A 27,311-nucleotide genomic window follows, 5' to 3' on the forward strand; every position below is an offset into this window, starting at 1 on the left:
AAACCAGCCTGCCATGTGGGATCTTGCTCGTTCATCTAGATCACATCAAGTGCATTATCTTCAATCCTAATTACTTCCTCAAAAAATTTATATCATTAGTCAGCCATAATCTTCCCTCAACAAATCCATGACAATTATTTGTGATTCTGAATTGTTTCCGATTTGCCCACTACCGAGGATAGTCTATGGGTCTGAAATTTATACGGACTTTTCCCTTGCTCCCTTTTAAAACAAAAAGCCCAAAATTAGCAGTCCTCTAAACCACCAACATCAAACTTCCATCAAGTGAGGATTGGAAAATGATAGTCATAATTTCTACATTTTTCTTCCTGGATTCTTTTAACAGCATGAAGTACATTTAAACTAGCCCTAGCTATTTATCCACTTTCAAGAATGTTAATGCCATTATAATTCCACACCCCCTGTGTTTATCATGTGCAATACTTCATTCTCTGCCTCCTCAACTACATCTACATTTTAAAAAAAAAACAAAGAAGACAGGCTTAAAATCTTCTGCAATTACACATAGATTAGATTCTTTTATTGGTGGTACTTTCCTTAATTACCCCGACACTGAATGTATTGCTAAAATTGATATTTGGTTGATTTGAATCTGCCTTCCTGTTTTTGCTACCAAACTGGATAAGCTCACACTTATTCATTTATACTTCATCTGCCATACATTTGTCCAACTTGTCTAAATCACACTGAAGCATCTTTGCATTGTTCCCACAGCTCCCCCTCCCATCCAGTTTAGCACGGTCTCCGAATTCAGAATTAGCTTAGCTCCCTCATATAAATCATTAACATTATTGTGATCCCTGCAGTACCACTGGCTGCTACTAAAAAAAAAGACTCATTTACTTCCTACAGTACTTGCAGTTTCCCAAATAGTTCTCTATCCATGATTGTATACAATCTCCAATCCAATGTGCTTTCATTTTACATGCTGATTTCTTACATGGAACCTTATCAAAAGCCTCCTAAAAATCGAAGTAAAGCTACCCACTGGCTCCCCCTCATCAACTCTACTAGTTACAACTTCAAAAAATTCCATTTCTTTTTGTAAATCTATATTGGACTCTGCCCAAACCTGCCACTGCTTTCGAAGTACCCTGCTAATAAACCTTTTTACAACGAACTGTGGCATTTTCCCCACTTCTAATGTCAAATTAAGAGATCTATAATTCCCTGTTCTCTCTCTACCTCCATTTTTTAAAAGTGGTATTACGTTAGCAACCTCCAATCAATAACAGCTGTTCCAGAGGCTACAGAATTCTGAAACATGGCCGTCAACGCATCTGCTATTTCTAAGGCGACTTTCTCTACTTGTAGGTTATCAGGCCCTGGGTATTTGGTCTGCCACTTCTTTGATCCCCATTATAATTTCACTTGTTTCTGAATGCAGGAGACCTACCTTTTCTTCACACACACACAAACTTGTGCAATCAGTTTATACGTTCCCAAAAACTTGCTCTCATACTCTTATTTTCCTCCTCTTAATCCTTTCATCCTCCTTTGCTGAAATCTAAACTGCTCCCTATCTTCAGGTCTGCTACATTTTTTGGACAATATGTATGCCCCTTCCTTGATCTAACATTATTCTGGATTTTTCTCATTAGCCATAGTCATGTCACTGCTTTCTTATTGTACTTTTTGACTTTATCGCTCAACCTTCTATCCGCCTCTTGGCTTTTGGATTCTTAATGTCAGGCATAAGCGTTCTTTTTTCTTGCCTTATCTCATCATGTAAGCTTCTTGATATCCAGGGGGCTCTAGAGTGTCTGTACACCTTCCTTCCTTTGTGTGAAGACTTTCACTTTAAGAACACCTGAATTTCCCCTTTAAATGCATGCAACTACTCTGACACTGATTTACCTTCAAGTAGCTGCTTACAGTTCACTTTTGCAAAATCATTCCTCAGCTTAGGAAAATTGTCCTTGCTCCAGTTTAGAACTCCAAGACCTGTTCTATCATTGTGCTTTACTGTAATTTTGGTAAACTAGTAGAATTATGAACATGATCACCAAAATGTCCTCCTACTGCTACTCCTTCCACCTGTCAAGAGTCCAGAACTGCATCTTAGCTTGTTGGACTTGCTATATACTACAACAAAAAGTTCTTTTGTATGTACCTTAATAATTCTGATCTCTTGATTCATTTAATTCTAAAACTATCCCAATTAATATTATGAGATAAATATTGGCTAGGAAGAAAATAGAGATGGGTCTTTCACATTCAATTGAGCAAGGGCTCCAATTTAACTTCTTGTCTGAAACATGGCAGCTCCATCAGTACAGTACTCCTTCGACAGCTTTGACCTTTGTGGTCAGGCCCCGGAGCAGGTTTTGAACTTGGAACTTTGTGACTCACGCGTGAGAGTGCTTCCCACTAGGCTATGACTAACTTAGCTTGATAACAATGATGATTATTGGTTGAAAGGATGGTGAAGGAAAAGAACAATATTTGAGATAATAGAATAAATTAAAAGGGGAGTACAAAAAACTCAATAAAAAAAGACAATTAAAGAATTAAATTTTCAGCAACAAATCCTGGGAGTGGAGAATTTTTAGAAAATTTTTCAGGCAAATTAGTTACTTGAAAAATATGAAAGGGACAAGAAATGGGCAGGAGACTGGATGTAGCCATGTGGAGAAAGACTGTGGTACAGACTAGCTCCGGTCTTTTAACACTCTGATTTGATTAAAGAGAAAAGGATGCTGATTAAATTTGAAAGGTGACAAATTAATGAAGCACATATTTTACAAGCCTCCCACTTCAACAAAATTAATATAGTAAAAGCAGTTTAAACTATTTAAAGGACCCTTACAGGCCACGAGAAAATTGTACAGCACTTTTGCTTTTAATTTCTCTCTTCTGGAATGTTTATATTTGAAGAGGACTAAATAAGTGTAGATAGTTATCCTTCTAAGCAATATAATTACAGAGGAACTTCAATTATCTGGCATTGAATTAATTGAATATCAGAATTTCTGGCAAGATCGCAAAGTCCTGATGCTTGGTTAAACTATGTTATCTGGCATTCGATTATCCAACCGAAACATTCCCCGCCCATGTTCTTCGGATAATCGAGATTCCTCTGAAGTGACCTCTTGGATGGTTCAATGGAAGACCACCTTTGCCCATGGAATTGTGACCAGCAAAAATCATTACAAACAGGAGGCCAAAGGCAGAACAGCTTAGAATATATTAAAAAAAAAACTTACCTTGCATTTACGAGACTACATATAAATTTCTGACCATTTATGAACTACGTGGCAGCACGTAATAAAACAAAATTAGAATGGTTACTTTATACAGACTGGCACACACTTTTCAGCTCCCTCCTGTTCATCTGGCACATAATCTGCAAAGTACCTGCCTTCATCTTTTACACAGAGGATAGGCTCAGCAATATAAAATAGGCTAGTCCATGCCTGGACAGACAAAACTTATTGAAGGAAAAAGAATACAGCATACACATTGTTCCACCATTCACCTTGTTTTGAAAAGGACAATTTTAAAAGTATGGGTAGAGGGATTTTCAAAAGACTTTAAAAAAAGAACCCATACAATCACAGATGGCTGTAATGATCAGAGGGGCTACCTGTTCTCTCGTTATGGAAGCAAGATTCCAGTCCCAGTTTGCAGCTCTCTCTCTGTGAAGCCCGAGACGTTACTTAACATTGAGGCGAGCATTTCTGTAGTCCAACTGAAATTTTACTCTGCTAGAAATTAGACTCAAGATCTGTCTAATTTTTAGTTTTAACATAACTGCTGAAATTATTTCCCAGAGAACCAGCATTCACCATTACAAACCAACTGCTTTTTTAAGGTCCACATTGCATAGAGTTATACAAATATAAACACATTTCAGCAAATACCTGTATGTTACAAGGCCCCAGTTTTCCATGGCACCTGTGAATAAAAACAACACCATGAGGGATGGCAAATTTGCGGCAAAGGATGACAACATACGGCTCTCAAAGAAAGATAAGTAAGAGAGATGACGAGTAGAAGTCATCCTCTCCTTTGGCAATCATGAGGAATGTAGGTGTGAGAAGGGATGGAATTGTGCAGGTAGAGATTACAAATAATAGGCCATCAATTTTGGAACTCAACAAATTTTCAGTAGCCAATTATTGAGTGACATATTGGGAAGTCACCAAGCTGAACAGAGGAATGGCAATCGGAAAAAAAGACAATAGATGACAAGAATTAATTGCACAATTTTTCACAACGTTACTGTCAAAAATGGCACAATTTCTGAATAAATTATTTCATTAGGAAGATGAAAATAGGCATATTTTTGTTCAGAAAAAGTTACGGATTAAATAGTTGCATTTTTATCATGAATTTCAGAGTGTCTCAAATCACCACCTCTGCAAGAATTGTATTTATAAAGCTCCATGTGATATAATATCCCCAAGCAATTTAAATGAATATTGCAAAATAAATTATCACACCAAATCACGTTTGGTCAAAGTGGGAGGTTGGAAGGAATATCTTAAAGGAAAACAAGATGGATAAAGTTAAAAATGACATGATACCAGGTTATAGTCCAACAGGTTCATTTGAAAGTACAAGCTTTTGGAGCACTTTGAAAGCTTGATCTTTCAAATAAACCTGTTGGACTATAACCTGGTGTCACTTCCACAAGATGGAGTAAGGCAGAGAGGTATAGAGGGGAAATTTCAGTGCTATCGTCTTAGCAGTTGACAGTATAGCCATTAGTGGTCAGGTGATTAAAATCATCAATGCTCAACAATTCAGAATTAAACTAGTACATATAACTGAGGGTTGTGGCTAAAAGCAATTACAAAGTGAGGAGGGGAGAGGTAATGGAGGGATTCAAAAGCACAAACAAGAATTTCAAAACCAAGGCATGGCGTAAATAGTAGTAAACATAGGCTAGCAAGTACAAAATGACTAACATTAATTTGAAAAGCAGTGACATCCTTAATGTACCAACCTGCTGCAAAATCTGCAATGGCTATCAGGTCAATTTTTGGAAGAGGATACGGAACATTAAAATATTCTTTATAAAAAGGTAGTGTCTTGGCAGCAACCTAGTGAAGAGAAAAGCAGAGCTTTTATTACTATTGAACATAAAACTGCATTTATCTGCTCAGCTATAAATGTCTATTTCTGTTCCATACAAACAGGGAACAGAGTTGATTCCTTTAAGATCTCACTAAAGCAATTAAAAAAAATCTAGAATGTGAGATGCTTATGGTATAAAAAATGGGAAATATATTCCAAAATGGATTTTTTTTTTTGTTTTTTTAAAATGGGAATCATTCTCTAAATTGCAATGGACAGTGACATTCCTTCTTCCTGATGGGTCTGCAGGGAATCAGTTTCATAATGTCCTAATTTCCTCATTTAAAATGCATTTTTAAAAGTTACATTTAAACCTAACATGATTGCAAAATGCAAAAGACTGTACTAGTATCTATTTAGGAAGATTATTTTCAGCCCAATATCTAGATATAATTTTTTCCCCAGAGAGCCTTTTTTTTTTACCTGGAAACCTGGCCCCTATGAGTCAGCAGTTACAGCAGGAGGATGAGCAATGTCACTGCTAATATGGAGAAAAACAGTAGGGTTACAAAGTTGATTTATACACAACACAGTAGCACATGATCCAAAATATTTCACCGAGGATTCTCATTGAAGGATTTGCATGTCTCCCTCCCATCACTCTCCACCAATTACCTTCCTGAAAGTGCTGACTCTTTGCTAGGACACTGTTACCTGAACATCAGGCAATCATCCTACATTACTTCATCCAAATTACCAGTCATCATCAACTGAGAGTTCAAACAGTGAGACTCTTCGCAGACAAATCTGGTTCTCACCTGATGTTCCCACACAGAAGTTACAGGAAGGTTTCTGGATGGCAGTCACCGATGAGAACAGCAGATGGCTTCAGCTTCCCTAACCCAAAGGTTGGAAACCAACTATAGAAATCCCAAGGTCTTCCTGTTGTGAATGGCACTGCTATTCACCAAAGAAAGTGTCCTACATATCATTTACTAAATTTATGACATGCAAAAACCTAATTCTTTTGACAATGCCCTTGGTTTAAGTTCTAAGCATACTGGTATTAATTTCTTTTAATTGAAATATTTTTCAAGCTATGAGCTGTGTTTGTGATTTCTCACTGCCCCCACTAACTCCCCTCCCCTGTTCTGTCCTCCAGATTCCTCCAATGGCATTTCCAACATAACTCCAAGACAAATCATTCCTAGTCCTCTGTCCTCATCATTACCACAAAGGCCACTAGGTTGGTCAAAAGGACTTGCATGTCAAGTTATCTGAACTTTGATGAAACACAGAGTTTTGCTTTAAGTCTCATGCAGCTAGGAATTCATTGCTTTAGAAATCTGAAAGTCACCAATGTGTGCTCACTAGCATAGCATGCTGGAGTACATAGTGTCATGTAGTGCTGGATCACCATGTGGTGTTCAAACAGTAAAGGATTAATAAGTAAAAGTTAATGGCACAAGAGCCCATTTTGAATTTACCCTTTAACTGTCTTCTTAAGGGATCAGATAACTTTAAAGTTTCATTCAGAGAACCGGAGTACAAATGATATCTTGGATTCAAGAAACGAGGGCAGTTCCTCCTCTCCCTCCGTTTCTTTTTAAGGATACACTATACAAAAGGACACAAAAACAACAACAACCTCGAGAGCAAATTTTCCTTGATCCGCTTTTCCAATGGGTGTGTAGACACGGACTAGAATGCCATCTGATGACCTGGTTTCCACAAAGTCATATTCACCAACCACAAATGCCACCAAGTACGTGGACATTATCGGCGATTTGGCAAACTTGACTTCAACCATGTCTTCGTCGTCAGGATATGGGTTACGCTCAGTCACGTTCTGTAACATTGAAGGCAGAACTCAGATTAGAAATTGCAGAATGCATTAGTAACACGCTTCACCTGGAAATATCCAATTCTGTATTGTAACAACAATATGAAGAATTCTGTACTAAAATAAACTGGAAAGGTTAAATAAAAATCAAATTTAAAAAATCCCTGTATCAGCAGTGGTTGAAATAATCAAAGTTGTCACAAAAGGAAACATCACTGAAGTAAATCTTATAAACCAGCACTCATTTTAATTGTTGTGTTTACCATTAAGTTAGAGCAGATGTAGGATTGTATTCCCTACCAGTCTTGTGATCTGTCAGAAGGATGTTGTGAAACTTGAAAGGGTTCAGAAAAGATTTACAAGGATGTTGCCAGGGTTGGAGGATTTGAGTTATAGGGAGAGGTTGAATAGGCTAGGGCTGTTTTCCCTGGTGCGTCAGAGGCTGATGGGTGACCTTATAGAGGTTTATAAAATCATGAGGGGCATGGATAGGATTAATAGCCAAGGTCTTTTCCCTGGAGTGAGTGAGTCTAGAACTGGAGGGCATAGGTTTAGGGTCAGAGGGGCAAGATATAAAAGAGACCTAAGGGGCAACGTTTTCACGCAAAAGGTGGTGCATGCTGGAATGGGCTGCCAGAGGAAGTGGTGGAGGCTGGTACAATTACAGCATTTAAAAGGCATCTGGCTGGATATATGAATAGGAAGGGTTTGAAGGGATATGGGCCAGGTGTTGGCAGGTGGGACTAGATTGGGTTGGGATATCTGATTGGCATGGACGAGTTGGGCCAAAGGGTCTGGTTCTGTGCTGCATGTCTCTATGACTCTGACTCCTCTCTGAGGCAGAAAGTCAAGGTTTCAAGTTTCACTCTGTATCTTTGATCAAACAAATTAAGGCCCCATCTGCCATTCAGCTGGAAGTAAAGATTTCATGGCACTATCGGAAAAAGAGTAGTGCAGTACTCTTGGGGGCCTGCCTAAATATAATCCCACAACAAACATACTTAGAGCAAACCACCTCAAAGTTGATTGAGTGACCCTTTGAGCATAAATTGGTTGTGTGCCAAATGACCTCAATTAGAACAGTGACTATAAGTAATTATTTTTAAGTTATTAATATCCCTAGGACATCCTGAAACATTTACGCAGCACGATCATGTCAACCTCATGTTCCTTCTGTGAACATTTCACCCTCCTCCACTTAGCAAGTTTCTTTTCTCTACCAGTCAAAAGTATTAAAATGTCAAAAGAAATTACACATCAATTTTTCTCTTTATCAGCTTTAAACATGACATCTCTTCAGATTGACAAGTTTTGAGACATGCATTTTCCAAAGAAACAAGTCACTGATGAATGGAAAAAAGATCAGACTTAATAACATGCCAATACTGACAGAACAAACTCTTGATCATAGAAAAACAAAAACCAACAAGCATGTGTCATGGTTCTTCAAGTAATCTCAATCAGAGCAATTTCCTTCCATTTATCTGAGTAAATAAACTTTCTTTACAATTACTTCAGTTACAGCCCACATTACAAGCCAAGAATTTTCTCAGTTCTTGGGTTGGAATGCACCAATGTTAACAACATTCCAACAATTCAATAAATGGTCATATAGTAACTCTTAGATCTCTGTGCAACTTTGGAAGCTATCACAGTTATAACCTATTTTGTATTCAACCAATACACACGTGAGCAAATCCAATAGGACAGCAGGGAGGAATAGGGTCATCTTCTTCCCTAAACCATCCAAATTTCTCTGGTTTTCATCAAGCTAAATTCAGTGTAGCATCTGAGTTTTTTTTTCCACAGATTGTTTAATCAGGAGTAAATGTTATTGGGAAAATCACAACTCGGAAGAATCTTAGATGTTAAAGGCTAGATAGGCCAATGGCATTTTTGCAACCAACAGAGGGAAGGGGTTGAAAAATGCAAGAATCTTGTATGATATCTCACTGTCAATGGTTTAGCAGGAAACCTGCAGAAAATTACAATACTCTGGTGGTTTCCAAGTTCCATTAATTTTGCTTCAGCTGGAGGTGCCACAGTCGTCTTCAACTGCAGTTGAGATATTTTTTCAGGTCAGCCCATCTATGATGACAGTACACCAAGAGTGAGAACTTCATATTAGTTTGCACAGCCTGGGTCACGTACAGACTATCTTCACAGAAGTAAATAACATTTCTTTTTCTGTTTTGTCTTCTTTGCGGACCAACCTATTTCACCCAAGCTGTTCCACACCTACATACTGTATTTGGAGGGTTTTTTTGAACGCAGATTGGGGAAGGAGGCTCATTCCAAAAAAAAAGCAATTGTAGTAGTTTCACTAATGGTATGAATCTGCACGGTTAGTATTAAAAGAAACAGAAATTTTTCCAGAAGCCATTTATTTTTTTCCCAAAAATCAAACCCAGATGGTCATGATTTTTGGACTGCTGCGCACATTAGAAGTTGTCCCAAGGATGACGAATTTACAATCAAGAATAAACAAAATATTACTCAACTAGAGGTGAATTTTGACAAAAATCTGGGCACATGGCTGTAAACAGGTAGGGCGTTGCACTGATGTACAGTGGCTCAAAAATTGAGAATTTTTCTTGATTTCCCCAATTATAATTCACAGATCCAAGAGATCAACCATCTACGAAGGTTATTGCAAAAAACTTTGCAACTGGTAAAACAGTGGGAATTTGAGGTTTTGGATTAGTCTTCTTGTTTCTTCTCTTGAAAAAGGCACACAGTTTCCAAAAGCAAGTAAGTTCAAAATGAACAAGAACTGGTCAGAAAGAGATGCTGGAATTGTTATTTGTCGTAAGTAATATTTCAGATCTGCTAGATTATACACAATACTACAACCAGTCTTCAGCAGCAGTTGTAAATAAAGGCTGAATTCTACAAAATTCAACACTTCTGTCAAACGCAACGGATACAGAAACCTGAATGTTGGGACTGGTAGATTTACTAATATTACAGTCAAAACACAATCAGTAAATGGTGTAAGTTTATGAAAACAAAATTGTGGCTGAAGTTTGCGTGATCTTTATTTAACATTTGGAATCTAATTTCAGGCAAACCTGGACAGACTAGTTTAGAACCAATGAGAAGTAACTTCACATTTCAAACAATAAAAAAAACAAAATAAATGAACATAAGAACACCAGTTATTTTGTAAATTCGTTCTCTCAGATTTGTCTAACTGAAGCTAATCCGAATCCATTCTTAGCACCTGATTACAAGAAACAAAGAATTAAAACCTAGAGCCATTTCCTTTTCAACATTCACAAGTTTCTAATATCAGTTTATTTCACCAAGAGGGCAACAAAGCCTCTGAATGCAGATTCACAATTTTATGAGCCCAGCTGTTGCATCTGAAGGAATTGAACTTCAGATCTTCATGGATCCCCATGATAAGAATTAGTGATGCAAACAAGCCATGGTTACCTACAAAACAGACTGTGTCTTTACATTGTGCCTGTGTCAACATCAAAGCAAGTGCACAGGAAAAATAACAAATATATCAATGAGGATTGCTTTGATTTAACTAGTGTGGTCGATCTTGCCCTCCCTAATTTTGGGAAGCTCCACAACATACACCATCAGATCACAGCTTATGCTAATGGCAATAGATTATCAAATTTTTAAGAGCTTACAGCACTAACATTAAACTAACATTAGTTTTACAGCAACAGAAAGTTTACTATTCCTTCCAACTCAAAATAAAAATGAATAATTTTATTTCCTGTACTAATTTCAAGATAAAATTACAGCCTGAAACAGCAAACAGTAATTAATATGAATGCTAGTTATCCTCATAAACAGTTAAATGTTTAGACCTTAACATTCATTGCCTGTATCAATTACACATTCTTTAGCTTACTGCACATAATCGCTTCCTACTCTAAATGTTCTAATAGAATCTCCTTTTCACTCATAACTCAAAACTGCACCTTCAACCTCTTTCAAATCAACTTCCTGTTAATCATTACAGATACAGGCTTTGAGCACAGTTACTGCCTCATGAAATGCAATCACAATTGTAAAGAGCTTTACTACTCTATCAACTGTGCAACTTCCCATCATGTCCCTCAACGACATCTCTGTAGTAATGATCCTTCTCATCAGATAACTGAACATGCCTAAAGATTTGTGCCATAACTGATGTACCTAACTATCCTAGCGTATTAACTAGCATACCTTCAAAAAGACCAGCCTGGTGGGCAAATGGTAGGCTTTGCAGCATCATGGAGGAGAAAGTGAGGACTACTGATGCTGGAGATCAGAGCTGAAAATGTGTTGCTGGAAAAGCGCAGCAGGTCAGGCTTCGGATTTGTTGTAGGTACTGGTTGTAGTACCAGATGATTGTAGGGTGGCAAATGTTATTCCCTTGTTTAAGAAAAGGATTGGGGATAATCCTGGGAATTACAGACCAGTCAATCTTACCAGATGGGCAAATTATTGGAGAAGATTCGGAGAGACAGGATTTATGATTACTTGGAAGACCATAGTTTGATTAGAGATAGTCAGCATGAGTTTGAGAGGGGCAGGTTATGTCTCACAAACCTTGCTGAATTCTTTGAGGATGTGACAAAACACACTGATGAAAGTAGGCAGTGGACGTGGTGAACATGAATTTTAGCAAGGCGTCTTGGCTCAGAGAGTAAGGAGGTATGGGATAAAGGGAAATTTGGCCGTCTGGATACAGAATTGGCTGGCCCTTAAAAGAGAGGGGGTGGTAATAGATGGAAAATATTCAGCCTGAAGTTTGGTGACCAGTGGTGTTCCACAGTGATCTGTTCTGGGACCTCAGCTCTATGATTTTTATAATTGACTTGGATGAGGAAGTGGAAGGGTGGATTAGTAAGTTTACCAATGACATGAAGGTTGGTGGGTTTGTGGATATTATGGAGGGCTGTTGTAGGTTGCAACGAGACACTGCCAAGATGCAGAAATGGGCTGCAAAATGGCAGATGGCATTCAAGCTGGAAATGTCTGAAGTGATTCACTCTGGAAGATCAAATCTAAATGCAGAATACAGGGTTAAAGTCAAGATTCTTGGCAGTGTGAAGAAACAGAAGAATCTTGGGGTCCACATCCACGGATTCCCTCAAAGTTGCCACTCAAGTTAATAAGATTGTGAAGACGACATAATGTGTGTTGGCTTTCATAAGCAGGGGGCTTGAGTTTTAGAGCCATGAGGTTATGTTGCATCTCTATAAGTCCTGGTTTTACCACACCTGCAATACTGCGTTCAGTTCTGGTCGCCTCATTATAGGAAGTTTTAGAGAAGGTGAAGAGGAGATTTACCAGGATGCTGCCTGGACTGGAGGGCATGTCTTACGAAGAAAGGTTGAGGGAGCTTTTCTCATTGGCGTGAAAACGGATGAGTGGTGACTCGATAGGGGTGTACAACATGATGAGGCATAGATAGAGTGGAGGCCAGAGACTTTTTAACCAGGGTGCAAACGGCTATTCTGAGGAGGCATAATTTTAAGGTGATTGAAGGAAGTTTTAGAGGCGATGTCAGAGATAGGTTCTTTACACAAAGTGGTGGGTGCATGGAATGCACTGCCAGCAGTGGTTGCAGAATCAGATACATCAGGAACATTTAAGCGACTCTTGGATAGGCACATGGATGATAGTAAAATGAAGGGTAAGTAAGTTAATAGGATAAAAAGTCAGCACAACATTGAGGGCCAAAGGGCTTGTACTGTGCTGTACTATTCTATATTTCTATGTTCTATTAACATTTCCTGCATAAAATGATCAAGGAATAGCAACAGAAGACATGTCAAAGCTTAAACATGGTAAAAAGTTTGTCAGTTACTCAAAGCACTATCAGTCCAGGTGCTATAGCTTTCGTTTAAATTAATAGCTGCACCAGATGTGCGTAAATCAGAAAACAATAAGCCTCACTCCCAATCTGACAAGAATAATTCCCAGTGTGAACTTTCAAATACACTTACAGCTCCTTTCAACAGTGCTACCTAGCTGAAGTTTTGATAGGGTTACAAATGTTCTTTACTACATTGAATCAGAAATTCACCTGAAAAATGGGATTGTAACCTCGGTGTCCTAATCTCTAAGTAACAGTTATACACAGCAATTACTGACATATGATGATGATGAGCACCTCATAAACTTGAGTACATTATAATTAAGGAAGCCAGGTAAGGGCCAACAGCAAATGTATCTGTGCGGCGATGTTTGACATATCCTACCAAAGGATAGGAAAAACAAAAAAGAGATGAGGTAAGTTACATATTGCCATGTTTGTATTTTAGAAGGCATTAGGCTGCAGCTTGAGGAGAAATTTAAGTGGGGAAATTTCAATGCTTACAGTTCAAAGAGAATGAGTTACAGCATAAATAAGAATGTACTTCATACAAAATTGCTGACATTTCAAACTTGCAAGAAAAGAAAACATGAACAATCCTTCAGTAACATCAGAAGACAGTGACAGCAAACACCAATGAAAATCATAAAGGAGCTTGGGGTCAGTGAAGAGGGACGAGTTTCTTATCCTCTTACCATATTATTGGTGCACAGCCTCCTCCAATATGGGCGCAGTATTCCAGGTTATGAATGAGATTATAAAATACTTCATAAAACTTTATAAAATATTTTTAAAGCCAAGAAATGAAAGCAAAAGAACATTAGACTCTGAAAACAAACCTATGTTTTTTGAAGGCAGACATGGCAGTGCATGAATTCAACTTTCAGAACTGAGGACATGTGGGGTTAAGATTATCATAACAGGATGATGATTATGGGCCCATCCACACACGTAACTATGGAAAATATAAATGACCTTTTAAAATGTAATACAGTGGACTAAGCTGCTTTTTCTTCACTTCAAAAACTAGCTAGTACACACTATAAGGTTCAAAGACCCCTCTCATTCAGAATTCTACATAAGATCATGAGAAATAGAAACAGGATTAGGTCACTGAGCTCCTTAAACCTGATCTGCCATTCAACACAATCACAGCTGGTCCAACATGCCTCATGTCCACCTTTCTGCTTTTTCCCCATAATTCTCCCAATCAAAAGTCCATCTACCATATATAAGTATGTAAAAGTCGATCTCATCGAAAGGTCGACCCCTTATATTTGGCCAAATATCTTATATTTTCCATATATCTCACGTAAAAGTTGACCCTACTATATTGCATTATAAACCTCCTACAAAAGAAACTGCATGTTCCCATTAACCCACTTAAACAAATTTGCATTCATTCATACCAGTAACTACTCATCGCTCTTTGTTTACTATATTGAGTCTCTATTCATTCTTTCAGAACTCTATTTAGCCAACTTGGTTTACTACAGCATGTTTTGATTCATTCACTCATTCAGACCAGTACCAAGTCTATCAGTACTTATTGCACTTTGTTCACTATACATCCAAAAGTTATTAAAAAGTTAATCATTTTAATTGTGCCATTCTATCTGAATAAAAGTGAGACATATTACCTACATATATCTTTAATTTCTTGACAAATTTGTTAATGTTGCTGAGGTTCATTACATACGAGAGTAAATGGGAGGGAAATGAAAGAATTTGGTGGGAAAGTTCAAGATGTTTACACATTCAGAATTTAATAAATGTTTCATTTTAAGTGTGCCATTACACCAGGCCGTGACTATGTTGAACAGCGTGATTTTGCAAGATTTCAATGAATCTTTGATGTGTTAAATTTTCATACCGGTATGTATAAATAAAATTTACTACCAGAAATTCATTCTTGTTTCTCTTGTTTTTAATCTGGTAATTACCTTTACCGTAATTCATTGTGTTGTTCTTTTTTTTTAAACCAGGGATTAGTTGAGCAATCAAATCAACTTCTGCCAATAATATGGTATTTCGAACTGCAGCATGAATTTCAGCCCCTCAAAACTACTGCCCGTGTAATAGTCAACCCTATAATTTGAACCTTTAAAAATAGTCCAAAAAAATTTGACTTTTGAGTATATACGGTATCTCCACTTTAAATATATACAAGGACTCTACCCTCACAAGGCAAGGAGTTCCAAAGACATTCAATCCTCCAAGAGAAAATTCCTCCTGCCATATCTTAAATTGGAATTCCTTTATTATGGGACAATGCCGACTGGTCCTAGACTCTCCCATAAAGTGAAACATCCTCTCAGCATTTACCCTGTCAAGTTCTTTAAGGGATTTACGTCTCAGTGAGACCACCTATCATTCTTCTAAACTCCAGTGAGTAAAGTCCCAACCTGCTTAGCCTTTGCTCACAAGACACTCTTTCTGTACATTGAACATTTTTTGCAGTCGCTGAATTCAGTAGGAAAACAGACAAGTTTTCCAAGTATCCATAAAGATGTCAGCAATTCAAAACTTCCCACTGGTGTTGTAAGAAATGCTCTCTGAGAAAGCTGACAGCAAGTCACTGTAACAGTGAAGGTTACACATCTCACCATGGTCACTTACCTGGATCTGTAATGAGGAAATTAAATGAGTTATGGTCCATCACAGTTTTCTCTGAGAATTTAATCAGTTTTTATTCAAGCAGAAAAGTACAATATCTAACTACATAGTGACTATGCTAATATGGAGCTGCAGGCATAGTGGCATTCGCTGGACTAATAGACTAGAGTCTTGGGTAATCCTAACCTGGATAGATTCCTGCCATGGCTGATAGTGATATTGAAATTTTATTTTAAAATCTTGAAACAAAACTCGAATGATGACCATTGTTGCTTGGACCAAAAACCCATCTGGTTCACTTATATTCTTTATGAAAGGCAATCTGCTATCCTACTTGGCCTCATCGACATGTGACTCCAGGCTCACAGCACTGTGGTTGCTCTCTGAAATGGCCTTAGCAAGTTATTCAGTTGTATCAAACGGTGAATAAAAACTCCAACAAAAAGTAACAAAACCTGACTGACCAGCATTGTTACTGACTAAGCTGACCGTGTACTAAAAGGACATAGCTGATAGACTGGGTCTGTCTCCAATGGTGAAGCAAGCAATAATTTTGAAAACCATTCTTGGGCACAGCCTCACCAATCTGCTGCCACAGGTGCATCTGTCCATGACACCATCAGCCTTGATAAAGACAAAGTCCTGTCTTCACATTAAGATACCTTCCCTTGCAGTGTGTGGTAGTAATAGTGATAAATGAAACAGATTCCAAACAGATATAGCAACTAAACTGATCATCCAGAAGATGCTGTGGGTCATCAGCAACAGCAGAATTGTTCTCAAACACAAACTACAATCGCATGGTCCAGTATCCTTCCAACTCTACCATTGCTATTCAGACACAGGATCAACCTTGGTTCAAAAATAAAGTGCAGAATGGCACAGCAGGAGTGGCACCAAGTATACCTAAAAATAAGGTATCAACCTGGTGATGCTACAACACAGGAATCTTTGAATTCCAAACAGCAAATTATGGACAGGGCTAAGTGATTCCACATGGATCAGATCTGAACTCTGCAGTCCTGCCTTAACCAATCATGAATTGACACCTAAACTACTCACTGGAGGAGGCAGCTCCACATATCCCCATGCTCAATGTGACTGGGGAGCTCAGCACATGAACATAAAAGGCTGAAGCATATGCAACAATCTCCAGCTAGAATTGCTGAGTGGATGATATATGTCAACCACCTCCAGAGTTCCCCAGTGACACAGATGACTGTCTTCAGTCAATCTGATTCACATCACATATTAACAAGAAATAGATGAAGACAGTGGATATGGTAAAGGCTATGGATCCCGACAACATTTGGGCAATAGTGCTGAAGACTTGTGTTCCAGAACTTCTACGTCTCTACCAAGCTATTCAATAAAGTTAGAACACTGGTATCTATCCAATAATATGGAAAATTGTCTTGGTGTGTCCTGCACAAAAAAAATCTAACCCGGTAAGTGACATCCAATCAATCAATCTACTCTCAATAATCAGTAAAGTGATGGAAGGTGTCATCAGTGTTATCCAGCCGCACTTGGTTTGCGATAACCTACTCACTAATGCTCAGCTTCGATTATACCAGAACCATTTAGCTCCTGCACTCATTTTAGCCTTAGAACACAGACTATAGAGTGAAAACTATATTTCTATACATGAGAAACTTTACAAGAATTATCTAAAAGTCCAACCACATAATGTATATGCCATCAACACTGCATAAGATAAATGTGGGAAATGGCTTTTGTTTGTGGAATAATGACATTTGCTTAAAAGCATAAAACTGTTTCAACTGAAAACTAATACTGGTTAAATGCCTGAAACCCAGAGAGGAGAGGAGAGCAACTGTCCTTACCATCAAGGCTACGTTTGACTTACTGTGGCATCAATGAGCCCTGGCAAAATTGAAGTCAATGGGAATCAGGAGGAAAACTCTCCACTGGTTGGTGTTACACCTAGCACAAAGGAAGACAGTTGAGGTTGTGGGAGGTCAGTCATCTCAGCTCGAGTACATCCCTGGCGTGGTGCCATTGGTCCAACCATCTTTAGCTGCTGCAATGACCTCCCCTCCCACCCCCAATAATAAGATCAGAAATGGGGATATTTGCTAATAATTGCTAAGTATTCAGCACCATTTGCAATTCCTCACATAGTAAAGCAGTCATGTCCAAATATAGCAAAACCTGGTTTGTGCTGTTAAGTGGGAACGAATGTCTGTGCCAGACACTTGACAGATAATGATGATCTCCATCAAGAAGGAACTGAAACGTCACTGAATTGCCGCTAACATCATTTTTGGGGTTAACCATTGACCAGAAATTGAACTGGACTAGCCATATTAATGTGGTTACAAGAATAGGTCAGAGGCTTCAGAAAACCACGAGTAACTCACCTCCTAACTTCACATAGCCTGCCCACAAATGACAAGTACGTGATGGAATACTCCTTACTTGTCCCACATTAGATAATGGAACTCCAACAAAACTCAAGCAGCTTGATACCATCCAGGACAAAACAGCCTGCTTATTGGCACCACACTGATAAAAGTTCACTCCCTCAAATACTGACACACACAATAGCAGCAGTGTGAATCATTTACAAAATGTACTGCAGAAATTCATTAATGTTCCTTGGACAGCAATCTACAAACCCAAAATCACCACTATCTTAAAGGACAAAGGCAACAAATACACAAGACACCAGCTTCTGCCTGTTCCTGTTTAAGCCACTCACTTGTGAGACTTAGAAATATATTGCTACTCTTTTACTGTCACTGGGTTGAAACCCTGGAACATCCTCCCTAACACCAAATGAATTGCAATGGATCAAGAAAGCAGGTCACATCACCTAAGTGGCAACAGGGCTGGATAATAAATGCTGGCCCCGCCAGCAAACCTGACCAAAAGGAAAAAAAACAGAATCCAAACTATTTGTTTGAGATAAATGGTGATTAGACAAAATGCACAGTAATTACATTTACTTATTCTGCAGATAAGACAATTCTTGCCTTCTTCATTTTAATAACTTAGCTATGAATCATTTTTTGCAATTTATTCCATATAAACTTTTGAACAGCTTTCATCCTTTTTTATTCCACCAGTACCTCCTTTTACAGGATCACACATGGAAACAAAGTACACATTAAAACTTACCATATTCGATAAGGCAACTCTGTCCTTCGGAACAATTAGCGTGATGTCAAACGTTGCTTTTATGGCAGGTTCATCCCAACATGGAAATGCTCTCCGTGCATCTGTAGGCTGGAGAGAGAGAAAAAACAAACAATGGGTAAAGAGGGCGAACAGCAATGGAATCAAAAGACGGATAAAAAAGGATAAGGAGTGAAAGAAGAAAAGTAGTTTGATTCAAATAGTGTACATAGTTTGTATTCTATACACTACATAGACAAGAGAAACTTTACAAGAATTATCTATAAGTCAAACCAGATAATTAAAACTGCAGAGGATAAATGTGGGCAATGCTTTCTGTCTGTGGAATAATGACATGGGTTTAAATGTATAATACTGTTTCAACTAAAGACTAATACTGGCTCAATGCCTCAAATCCATCAATCCAAAACTGGTGATTTGCAATGTAGACATTTTAAAATCGAGTTACTAAGTGAATTATTAGCTGAATAAAATAATTTGTTATGTGCTCTACTTGTGTAGTGGCACATGAACTAGTTATCAGATTCTATGTCCATCTTCCCCCAAACTCCAAGGGATCCGAGCAACTCTTGACTCATTAAGCCCCATTCTTCCAACATGAATAGCCCAAGGTGAAAACCAGTAAGATCTGAAATTAGCACAGGTTCAATCCCAGAGTTGCTGTTCCAAAACCTCTACCCGTCTATTTCGTTTGAGACAAAAGCAGAATTTCAAAGTCAAGTAACTTTAAAAATTAAGCACTTCTCAAGCTCAGTGGAAGCTGTTTAAGATATGGCCTTTGTTGCTCTTTGTTTTCTCCTCCAGCAGATGGAGCTTCTTAAAAGCTCACAAAGTGACATCCAACAGGTTGGTAAAGAACGAGAGCCACACTCTGCACCACCATTTTTCTATCTCCAGAAATCCAATACCAATAAACTGCTACACTTTCAAAACCTAGCCCTATACCTCAAGTTTTATCAGAAATGCATTAAGGATTCAACAGGACTTCACTACACTGAAGTTTTATTTTCTAACCTCAAATTGAGACACGGCAGCATAGTGAGTTTCTCCCGATGGTGTTGTATACTTGCTTCTGTAAAATCCCTTCATTTTGTCATTGAGCTCACCAACAAAATCAATCTTCAACATGCCACGACCTGTTACAAAATAATGCTATAATTAATGAAAAAAGTATGTTTTATTAATATTTACAAATGGACTATACAGCTGACAGAAATGACTTTCTTTATTAAGCACTGAGGATATCAGTTCAGCTTCCTGAGTGTAAGATTTTAATACTACTTTTTGCATTAACTTTTTTGTTTGGGTATAAATGCTGGAAATGGAATTAACATGCACAGCAAAGCCAAATACATAGTAACAGATGCTTTTGGTCTATTCCAATAATGAACCCAAAAGCCATCTCAGAAGAATCATTGTAATTATCTTCACATCCAACATCAAAAAACACATTTCTCTTGGGTTTCCCTTGGCTGCAAAACTGGATACTTCTAATACTATGGGCATGTAATTTTAAGAGATGAACTGCCAAAGGTAATTTCATCCAATAAGACAAGAACATACCATACGAACAATCCAAATTTAAAACTAGGTCAGTCAGGGCATTAATACACCACCCAGCTTTCAGTAAATATGACATATTTTGATTAAAGGACCAAAGGAAAGTGTCTTTCTCTTAAAAATTGAGCAAAACTATAGACTGCTTTATCATTGAATTCTTCCTGCAACTGCTCCAAATTGTGCAGTTAGCACACTTTCCACTGTTACCATATGTATACTGCATATCATCTTCCATAATAGTAGAAATAATAGCGGTTATATACTCCAAAAGATGAAACTGCACTCTTGCCACCCTAAATGTGACTGACTCTTCAAATGTGCACTGAATTAGCCTATTAGACTGCTTACTTTGACCACATTATGATTCATCCTTCTTTCAAATATTGACAGATCTGTTGCACAATAGCAAAGGTTCACCTTTATGTCCAACATTCAAGGTTTATTCTGTTTTCATCTCCCAATTCCATCCCTTGAACCAAAAAGTATTTTGAGGACCCACTCATAATTCCTGACTTGTGACCTTTAATGGACAAAGTACCTTTCAGTTTCTGGGTGAGGATATTGTTTAGCTCTTGTCATTCCTATCATCAGTGTAGCACACATGACTGAAAAATGCTCTAATAGATCAATTAGCAAAATCTTCAATTGTAAAATTCACGATAGATGTATCCCCTCTTCAATAATTTGATAGGTTATCAGTTGGAAGGTCTTATTTTCATTCCCTGGAATCCCTTTTTCAAGGGATAAGTTAGAATTACATAATTCATTCCTACCAAATGATGTGATTTAAAACTTAAGTCATTTCACAACAATACTTGGTTCTTTTCCAGTGAAAACAAATGCCATTTTGATTATAACAGGTATGAAGACAAGTGCCAAAAGTATAAGATGACTCCTGAACTACCTACTTCTAAAGGAGCTTTTTTTTTTTTGCTGTGCAACTTTATCCTTGACCGTCGATTGCCATCCTTTGTGCCCCTGTAACAACCTATTCCCTTCCACTGTTTATTTCCTTGGTCTAACTGTGGGTACGTTTCAGTCCCAATTACAAGTTAACTGAGCCCACTGCTCCTCCCATAATGTGACAACTTATCACAAAGACCCACTGAATTGCTGCCAATGTTGTGTTTTAACTACAGCATTCTTTCACCAATTGACAACCAAGTGAACTGACAATTACACAGTTAAAATGACTGATCTACTCAAAATTAAAAACAAATTAAGGACAGCTTAAGAAACAAATTAATTATGCATACACTAAAAATTATTTTCACTGTAACCTAGAATTTTTTTTTTTAAAATCCAACAAAATGCAATTATCCACACAACAGACTAGGCATGGGCGCCTTCAATTTTTAATAGTTGATCAAGACATTCTTCAGACACATACATAAATCAACACATGGAATGGGCTCTTAGAGACAATACCCTGAATAATTTAAGAATTAGTGTAATGCCATAATAGGTGGATTTTCTAAGCTCAAGTAGAAACTAGATAAAAAAGTTCCAACGCATCACTTTGAACAATCCATTCACAAAGTCTGAGCCCACACGTTTCCATCCATTGAAGTTAACGTTTAGAAAACCATAGCCAGAAGATCACAATTGTAATTTTGACTCCTGGCACATATCAAAATGGTCATACATCAGAATTTCAACCCGTAAATGGGCACAATTACAACATTTAAAAGGCATCTGGATGGGTATATGAATAGGAAGGGTTGAGAGTAACATGGGCCAAGTACTGGCAAATGGGACGAGATGAGGTTAGGATATCTGGTCAGCATGGACAATTTGGACCAAAAGGTCTGTTTCCGTGCTGTACATCTCTGACTCTAAATGGAGAAACCAAAGAGACTGGAAAATTCAGAGACATGAGATTTATTCTCCCCTCTAATGCAGGTATCAGAAGTGAACCAAAAGGTTGTGCAAACCAAATTAAACTTGTAATGTTACCTTTCTGTAGAGCACTAGGGAATGAGAGTGTTACTTTCTCATCTTCATTTTGATAGTTGAATCCTGTTGCATTTATTTCTGTAGAAAGGCATACATTTATTAAAATAAACAAACAAACTAATAATTATACCTTTATATTTATGTAGTGCACTGATCCACAAGGAGGACAAAACAATTTGGACCAACTATATGATGCAGTTTATTTATTTGCAAGGGTCTTCTGCCTTCCTGTTAAACAGATTGGTATTCATTGTCAAGAAATGTTTGACAACCTAAAAGGGACAGACATGAATGACTGTTCAGTTTTAAATGTGCCATGTCACAGCTTTCAATAACTGGACAAAAGAAAAACTTAAGTACTAGAACAACAATGAACTACCAATTGAAACATGTGGAGCAGACTGCCTTCAAACAGGACAAGTTGGCTGCTGCTTATTTTTTGATCACAACCAGATACCTCTGCTATTGAAGTTTATGTAAAGTTTCAAAACGACATCTTCATTTCCCCTCTTGCAGTTTTCTCCCCTTATTGACATCCCGATCCTTCACCATGATACAGTTCCCACAGAGGCCTGGAGTATCTTGCCAGACTGGCCATTAGGTACCAACAGTGAGTGCAAATGAACTGTTTGACTGTGAACAGTATCACAAATCAATATGCTCTCTACGAGGTTGCCGCACCTACACTGATGGTGGCGAGCAGGAGCCAGGCCTTTGCCGGATGTTCTTCCTCCTTAACCGAAGAATATAAAGATTATACGCTTGTTTTCTCCTCATCAATGACTACTTATAATGCAAACTGAGCAGAACAATATGCTCATTGGCTCCCAGTTCCTACTATAAGTAAAGAATTAACAACACAAATACAAGCAAGAACTCATGGCAGTTATCTGCAGCAGTTCCTGCTCACATTAAAAGACAACTGTAACATTTTGAACGCAAGCCATCTCTGCATTTACAGCAATACGTAAAGTACATACAGCTTAAAAAAACTAACTGGAAGATGAGTCCTGTGCTCTGTTTCTGCAGAAACACTTCATGATTGAGAACCTACCCCCTGAACAAAATTCAACGTAAAGTCAAGTTGTCATTGTACCACTGGACCATAGGGGTGCTCTCCCATTAAGCAGACATGATTGATGGTGGCTTAACCGGAGGATCACCATGCCTCAGATGACGAGACAGTTTGAGAAGGAGAGTCCTTCATGATAACCTCAGCCGGTGCATGAAGTGAACTCCCATTGTTGGCACTGCTAGCTTCCAGCCAACTGATCCACTGAACAAAAATATCCCCAGTAGATTGTAGCCCAAAATTTAATGCATGAGACAATGTGCATCCTCAATTAGCAGCAATGAAATAAGCCTGGATCTGAGACTTTAACCTCAAAGCTGCAATTATGTCTTACAGTATTAGCAGCTCTGGAGAAGCACTAGAAATCATGGGGCAAGTTCAAATACATTAAAACATGATAGCAAAAGAGAGAAGTTTTGAAAGTGTTTAAAATTGATAGTACTTTAACTTTTATTTGCATAGCACGTTTAATACAATGGGCTCAAGGTGACGTTTCAGTGTTTCACAGTTGGGTAGAGCAATTGTAGATTGGGAGACATGACGTTAGAATTTGAAGTGTGTAAAATTGTAAAATGCTGGGGGGGGGAAAAAGCATTGTGTGATCCCTTTAAAATATTATGTTTCTTTGCTGCTTAGAGATTTTAAAATGTATGTCTAAGAGCGGGTGCACAGACAGCCCATACTAAAACATCCATATTGAAAGGCCAGACAGTGAGCAGGCCAAGCAGTTTTTGCCAAGACAATGGGTTTTGAATTTAGCCAATCAATTTGAACCAGGCAGTTATATACCAAAAACCTATTAAATTTAAATCTGATTGTTTTGACAACATAAGACCAATCCACCGCAAGAAACATTGTTATGTCATCATAGATATATAAGGGGTCAGCTGGACAGAGACCCCAGAACAAGTGAGAGCGAGAGAAAACATTCTGGAAGGCCCATAACCTGGTTATAATTTTAAGAGCCTAAATTCTGTTTTGTTATATTAGTGGGACTTCTATTTATTGGAACAGCAAACCACTGTGGCGACCGGGGGGAGGGGGGTGGAGACGGACCTCCACATTATGCCACAGAGCCAAAAGGAAAATGGTCAGTCTCACAGGATTGTGACAAAAGCATTAGCTGACATGTATCTGGGTTGATAGAATTCGAGAAACACAGCCTATTAAACAAAGCAGAGAAAACAGGAAATAGAGATGCCTCGAAATTAGAATGATTCCAATGTCAGTCTAGCAAGGGCAAGAAAGTAAGTCAAGTGGAGACAGGATGCACGAGTTGTCAAAAGAGCAAGATTATCCAGATACAGCCTTGAAAGTAGCTGGCTTTTACACAGATAAATCTGATAGAGCTTGATTTAGTTGAGAGTAAAATCTGGGGGATGAATAGCTAAATTCACACAGAATAAGTCTCATGCCAGTGTCTTGCAAATGAGTGAAAAATAATCTGGAGGCACTTGCGAAGGGTTGGTGACTAATGATCCGATAACCAGTCTATAATAAAGAGGACCTACTTCATCAAAAATCACTGGGCAGAACACACAATTCATAGGTCTGACATCAGACTCCTCAAACAACCTTTCTACACTGAACTAGGTCATAACAGGAATCTCCCAGAACAGAAGTGCTTTAGGAATATCCCTGAAGCATCCTTGAAGAGAACAAACATCCCCGCCAACTCATGGAAACCCTTAAGTTTGTGACTAAACATAATGGAGGAGGTTTACCTGGGAAGATACAGAATACATAAAAGAGATATCCACAGAGCAAATTGAGATGTCAGAGAAAATGCACAAATCTAAACACCTTATCTGTCCCACATTTTGAGGTCCACCTGTTCTAGATGTGGTGAGTTTACAGATCACCTTTTGGGGTTATCAGATATCTCAGAACCCATAGAACCCAAGCAGAAGCAAATCGTCCACCATCCAAAGTGGTATAAAGAGATGTCTAATATATGTATGATAATTTGGAATTTTGATTTTAAAATAGAAGCAACTGGACATGAGTCTGTTCTGTGAATGCAATTTTTTAAAAAATAGATCAGAAAATCATTTGTTACGGTGATCCAGACATAGCAGCATATGATTTCAGTCAATTGATTGGCAGAATCACTGCAGTGTAAAATGAATGGAATATTTATACAGCTGAGTTTACAACAGGCCAAAAAGCTGTTAGTTTTAGCTTTGCGTTTAGTTCAGAAGGCTCATGAGTTCAGTTCAGTTCATAAGAGAGGTGAGCTTCTCCCAGCTGGAAAACCAAGCCTTTTATTCAGCAGAACCAGTCACCTTCATCAAAGTGTTGAAATGGGCACACAGTGGGGAAAATCTTTTGGAAACACTGATGGAGCAGAGCATTGGTAGCATCAAGTAACATACCAGGAGCAGCAATTCAAATTTGAGAAGCTGATGCAAAGTAATCCAGCAAATGAAGGATACATTCTGAAGAATTATTGCAGCCAAGTGAGAAACAAAAGAATCAAGGCAATACTAACAATGGAACGATCAGACTATTTGGATCTGATCAAGTCGCAGGGAGATAGGATAGTGAAGATGGCACTTGGTATGCTTTCCTCTATTGGTCAGAGCATTGAGTATAGAAGTTGGGAGGTCATGTTGCAGCTATACAGGACGCCGGTTAGGCCACTTTTTGAATATTGTGTGCAATTTTGGTCTCTTCCCTGTTGGAAGGATGTTGTGAAACTTGAAAGGGTTCAGAAAAAATTTACATGGATGTTACCAGGGTTGGATGATTTAAAAAAAGGGATAGGCTGAATAGGCCTGGGCTGTTTTCCCTGGAGTGTCGAAAGCTGAGGGGTGACCTCATGGAGGTTTATAAAATCATAAGGGGCATGGATAGGATAAATACATAAAGTCTTTTTCCCTGGGGCGGGAGAGTCCAGAACAGGAAGGCATAGGTTTAGGATGAGAGGGGAAAGATAAAAATGACCTAAGGCGCAACTGTTTCACACAGAGGATGGTGCGTGTAATAAAAGAGCTGCCAGAGGAAGTGGAGGAGACTGGTACAATTGCAAAATTTTAAAGGCATCTGGATGGGTATTTGAATAGGAAGGATTTGGAGGGATATGGGCCAAGTGCTGGCAAATGGGACTAGATTAGGTTGGGATATCTGGTCGGCATGGACAAGTTGGACCAAAGGGTCTATTTCCATGCTATACATCTCTATGACTAAGTGTAATGGGCAGGCTTAAGAAATGCTATCAGATAAAAGATGCCCTAGGAAACATTAACCATAAGGTGATACAATTTAGCATTTAGTTTGAGAGTAGGAAACTTAGTTTGGAAACAACTGCACGAAACTAATGGGGGTATTGACAGCAGGAGATTCCTTAAGTGGACAGGGAAAGGAGTTTAGCAGAAAAGATGGTTAAGGAACAATGGCAAACACCTAACAAAACAGTTCAAGACTCAGCAAAGATATCACCCAGTGAGGAAGGAGGATTCCAGGAAGGGGATAAACCAACCATAGTTAACCAAGGGAGTTAAGGACAGTACCAACTTTAAAGAAAAATATACAACGTGGTCAAGGTTAGTGGCAAACCATAGGATTGGGAAAGTTGCAATAGCCAACATAAAAGATGACCACAATTTAATGAGGGAGAAAATGAACTATGTAAGTAAACCAGCATGTAATAAAAATTGAGTAAGAGCTTCTTTAAATATATAAAAAAGACAAGAGAGATTCAAGTGAACTTATGGCCTTTTAAGTGAATGAGGATGGGACAATAATAATGAGAAACCAGGAAATGGCAGAAGGGCTGAACACATTGCAAAATCACAAAAAATATTGAAGAAACTAATAGCACTAAAGGTTGGTAAGTGACCCAGATGACATCCTCTCAAAACTGTATACGTGTGCAGCTGCTCAGACGTTCCGCACACAGCAGCTGGCAATGGCATGCTGACCATGGCACTGCCTTCTGGTTCTGGAAAGTCACTGCCATCACAGATCTTGGAGGCCTGTACAGCTGGGTAGTAACATTAAAAGGAACGCTGCCCTTGGACCTGATGGGATTACATCCTAGGATTTTAAAAGTAGCTATAACTGTAGTGGATGTACTGGAAGTAATCTTCTAAGAATCCACTGATTCAGGAAAAGTTGAGAGAATTGGAAAGCTGTCAATTTAACATCCCTATTCAAAAAAAAAGAGGGAGACAAAAGAACAAGTAATTATATTCTTCCTCATGACTACCATTGGTTGCCAATTTGAT

General features: G+C 38.3%; 1 protein-coding gene across 2 annotated transcripts in view; it reads right to left on the reverse strand.

Moving 5' to 3' along the window:
* The window catches only part of npepps (aminopeptidase puromycin sensitive), a 231,246-nt gene that overhangs the window by 98,696 nt on the left and 105,239 nt on the right, over positions 1 to 27,311 (reverse strand). For both annotated transcript variants that reach the window (XR_006309177.1, XM_043674808.1), the window contains exons 3-8: positions 22,011 to 22,088; positions 19,509 to 19,630; positions 18,477 to 18,584; positions 6,692 to 6,892; positions 4,973 to 5,069; positions 3,885 to 3,918 (exon numbers count right to left, since the gene is read on the reverse strand). Coding sequence is in view for 1 of the 2 variants with exons in the window: in XM_043674808.1 (XP_043530743.1) it covers positions 3,885 to 3,918; positions 4,973 to 5,069; positions 6,692 to 6,892; positions 18,477 to 18,584; positions 19,509 to 19,630; positions 22,011 to 22,088 (640 nt within the window). In the remaining variant the exon portion in view is untranslated. The remainder of the gene's footprint in view (positions 1 to 3,884; positions 3,919 to 4,972; positions 5,070 to 6,691; positions 6,893 to 18,476; positions 18,585 to 19,508; positions 19,631 to 22,010; positions 22,089 to 27,311) is intronic.

This window comes from Chiloscyllium plagiosum, chromosome 33, assembly GCF_004010195.1.
Source record: "Chiloscyllium plagiosum isolate BGI_BamShark_2017 chromosome 33, ASM401019v2, whole genome shotgun sequence".
In the NCBI taxonomy this organism is placed as follows: domain Eukaryota; kingdom Metazoa; phylum Chordata; class Chondrichthyes; order Orectolobiformes; family Hemiscylliidae; genus Chiloscyllium; species Chiloscyllium plagiosum.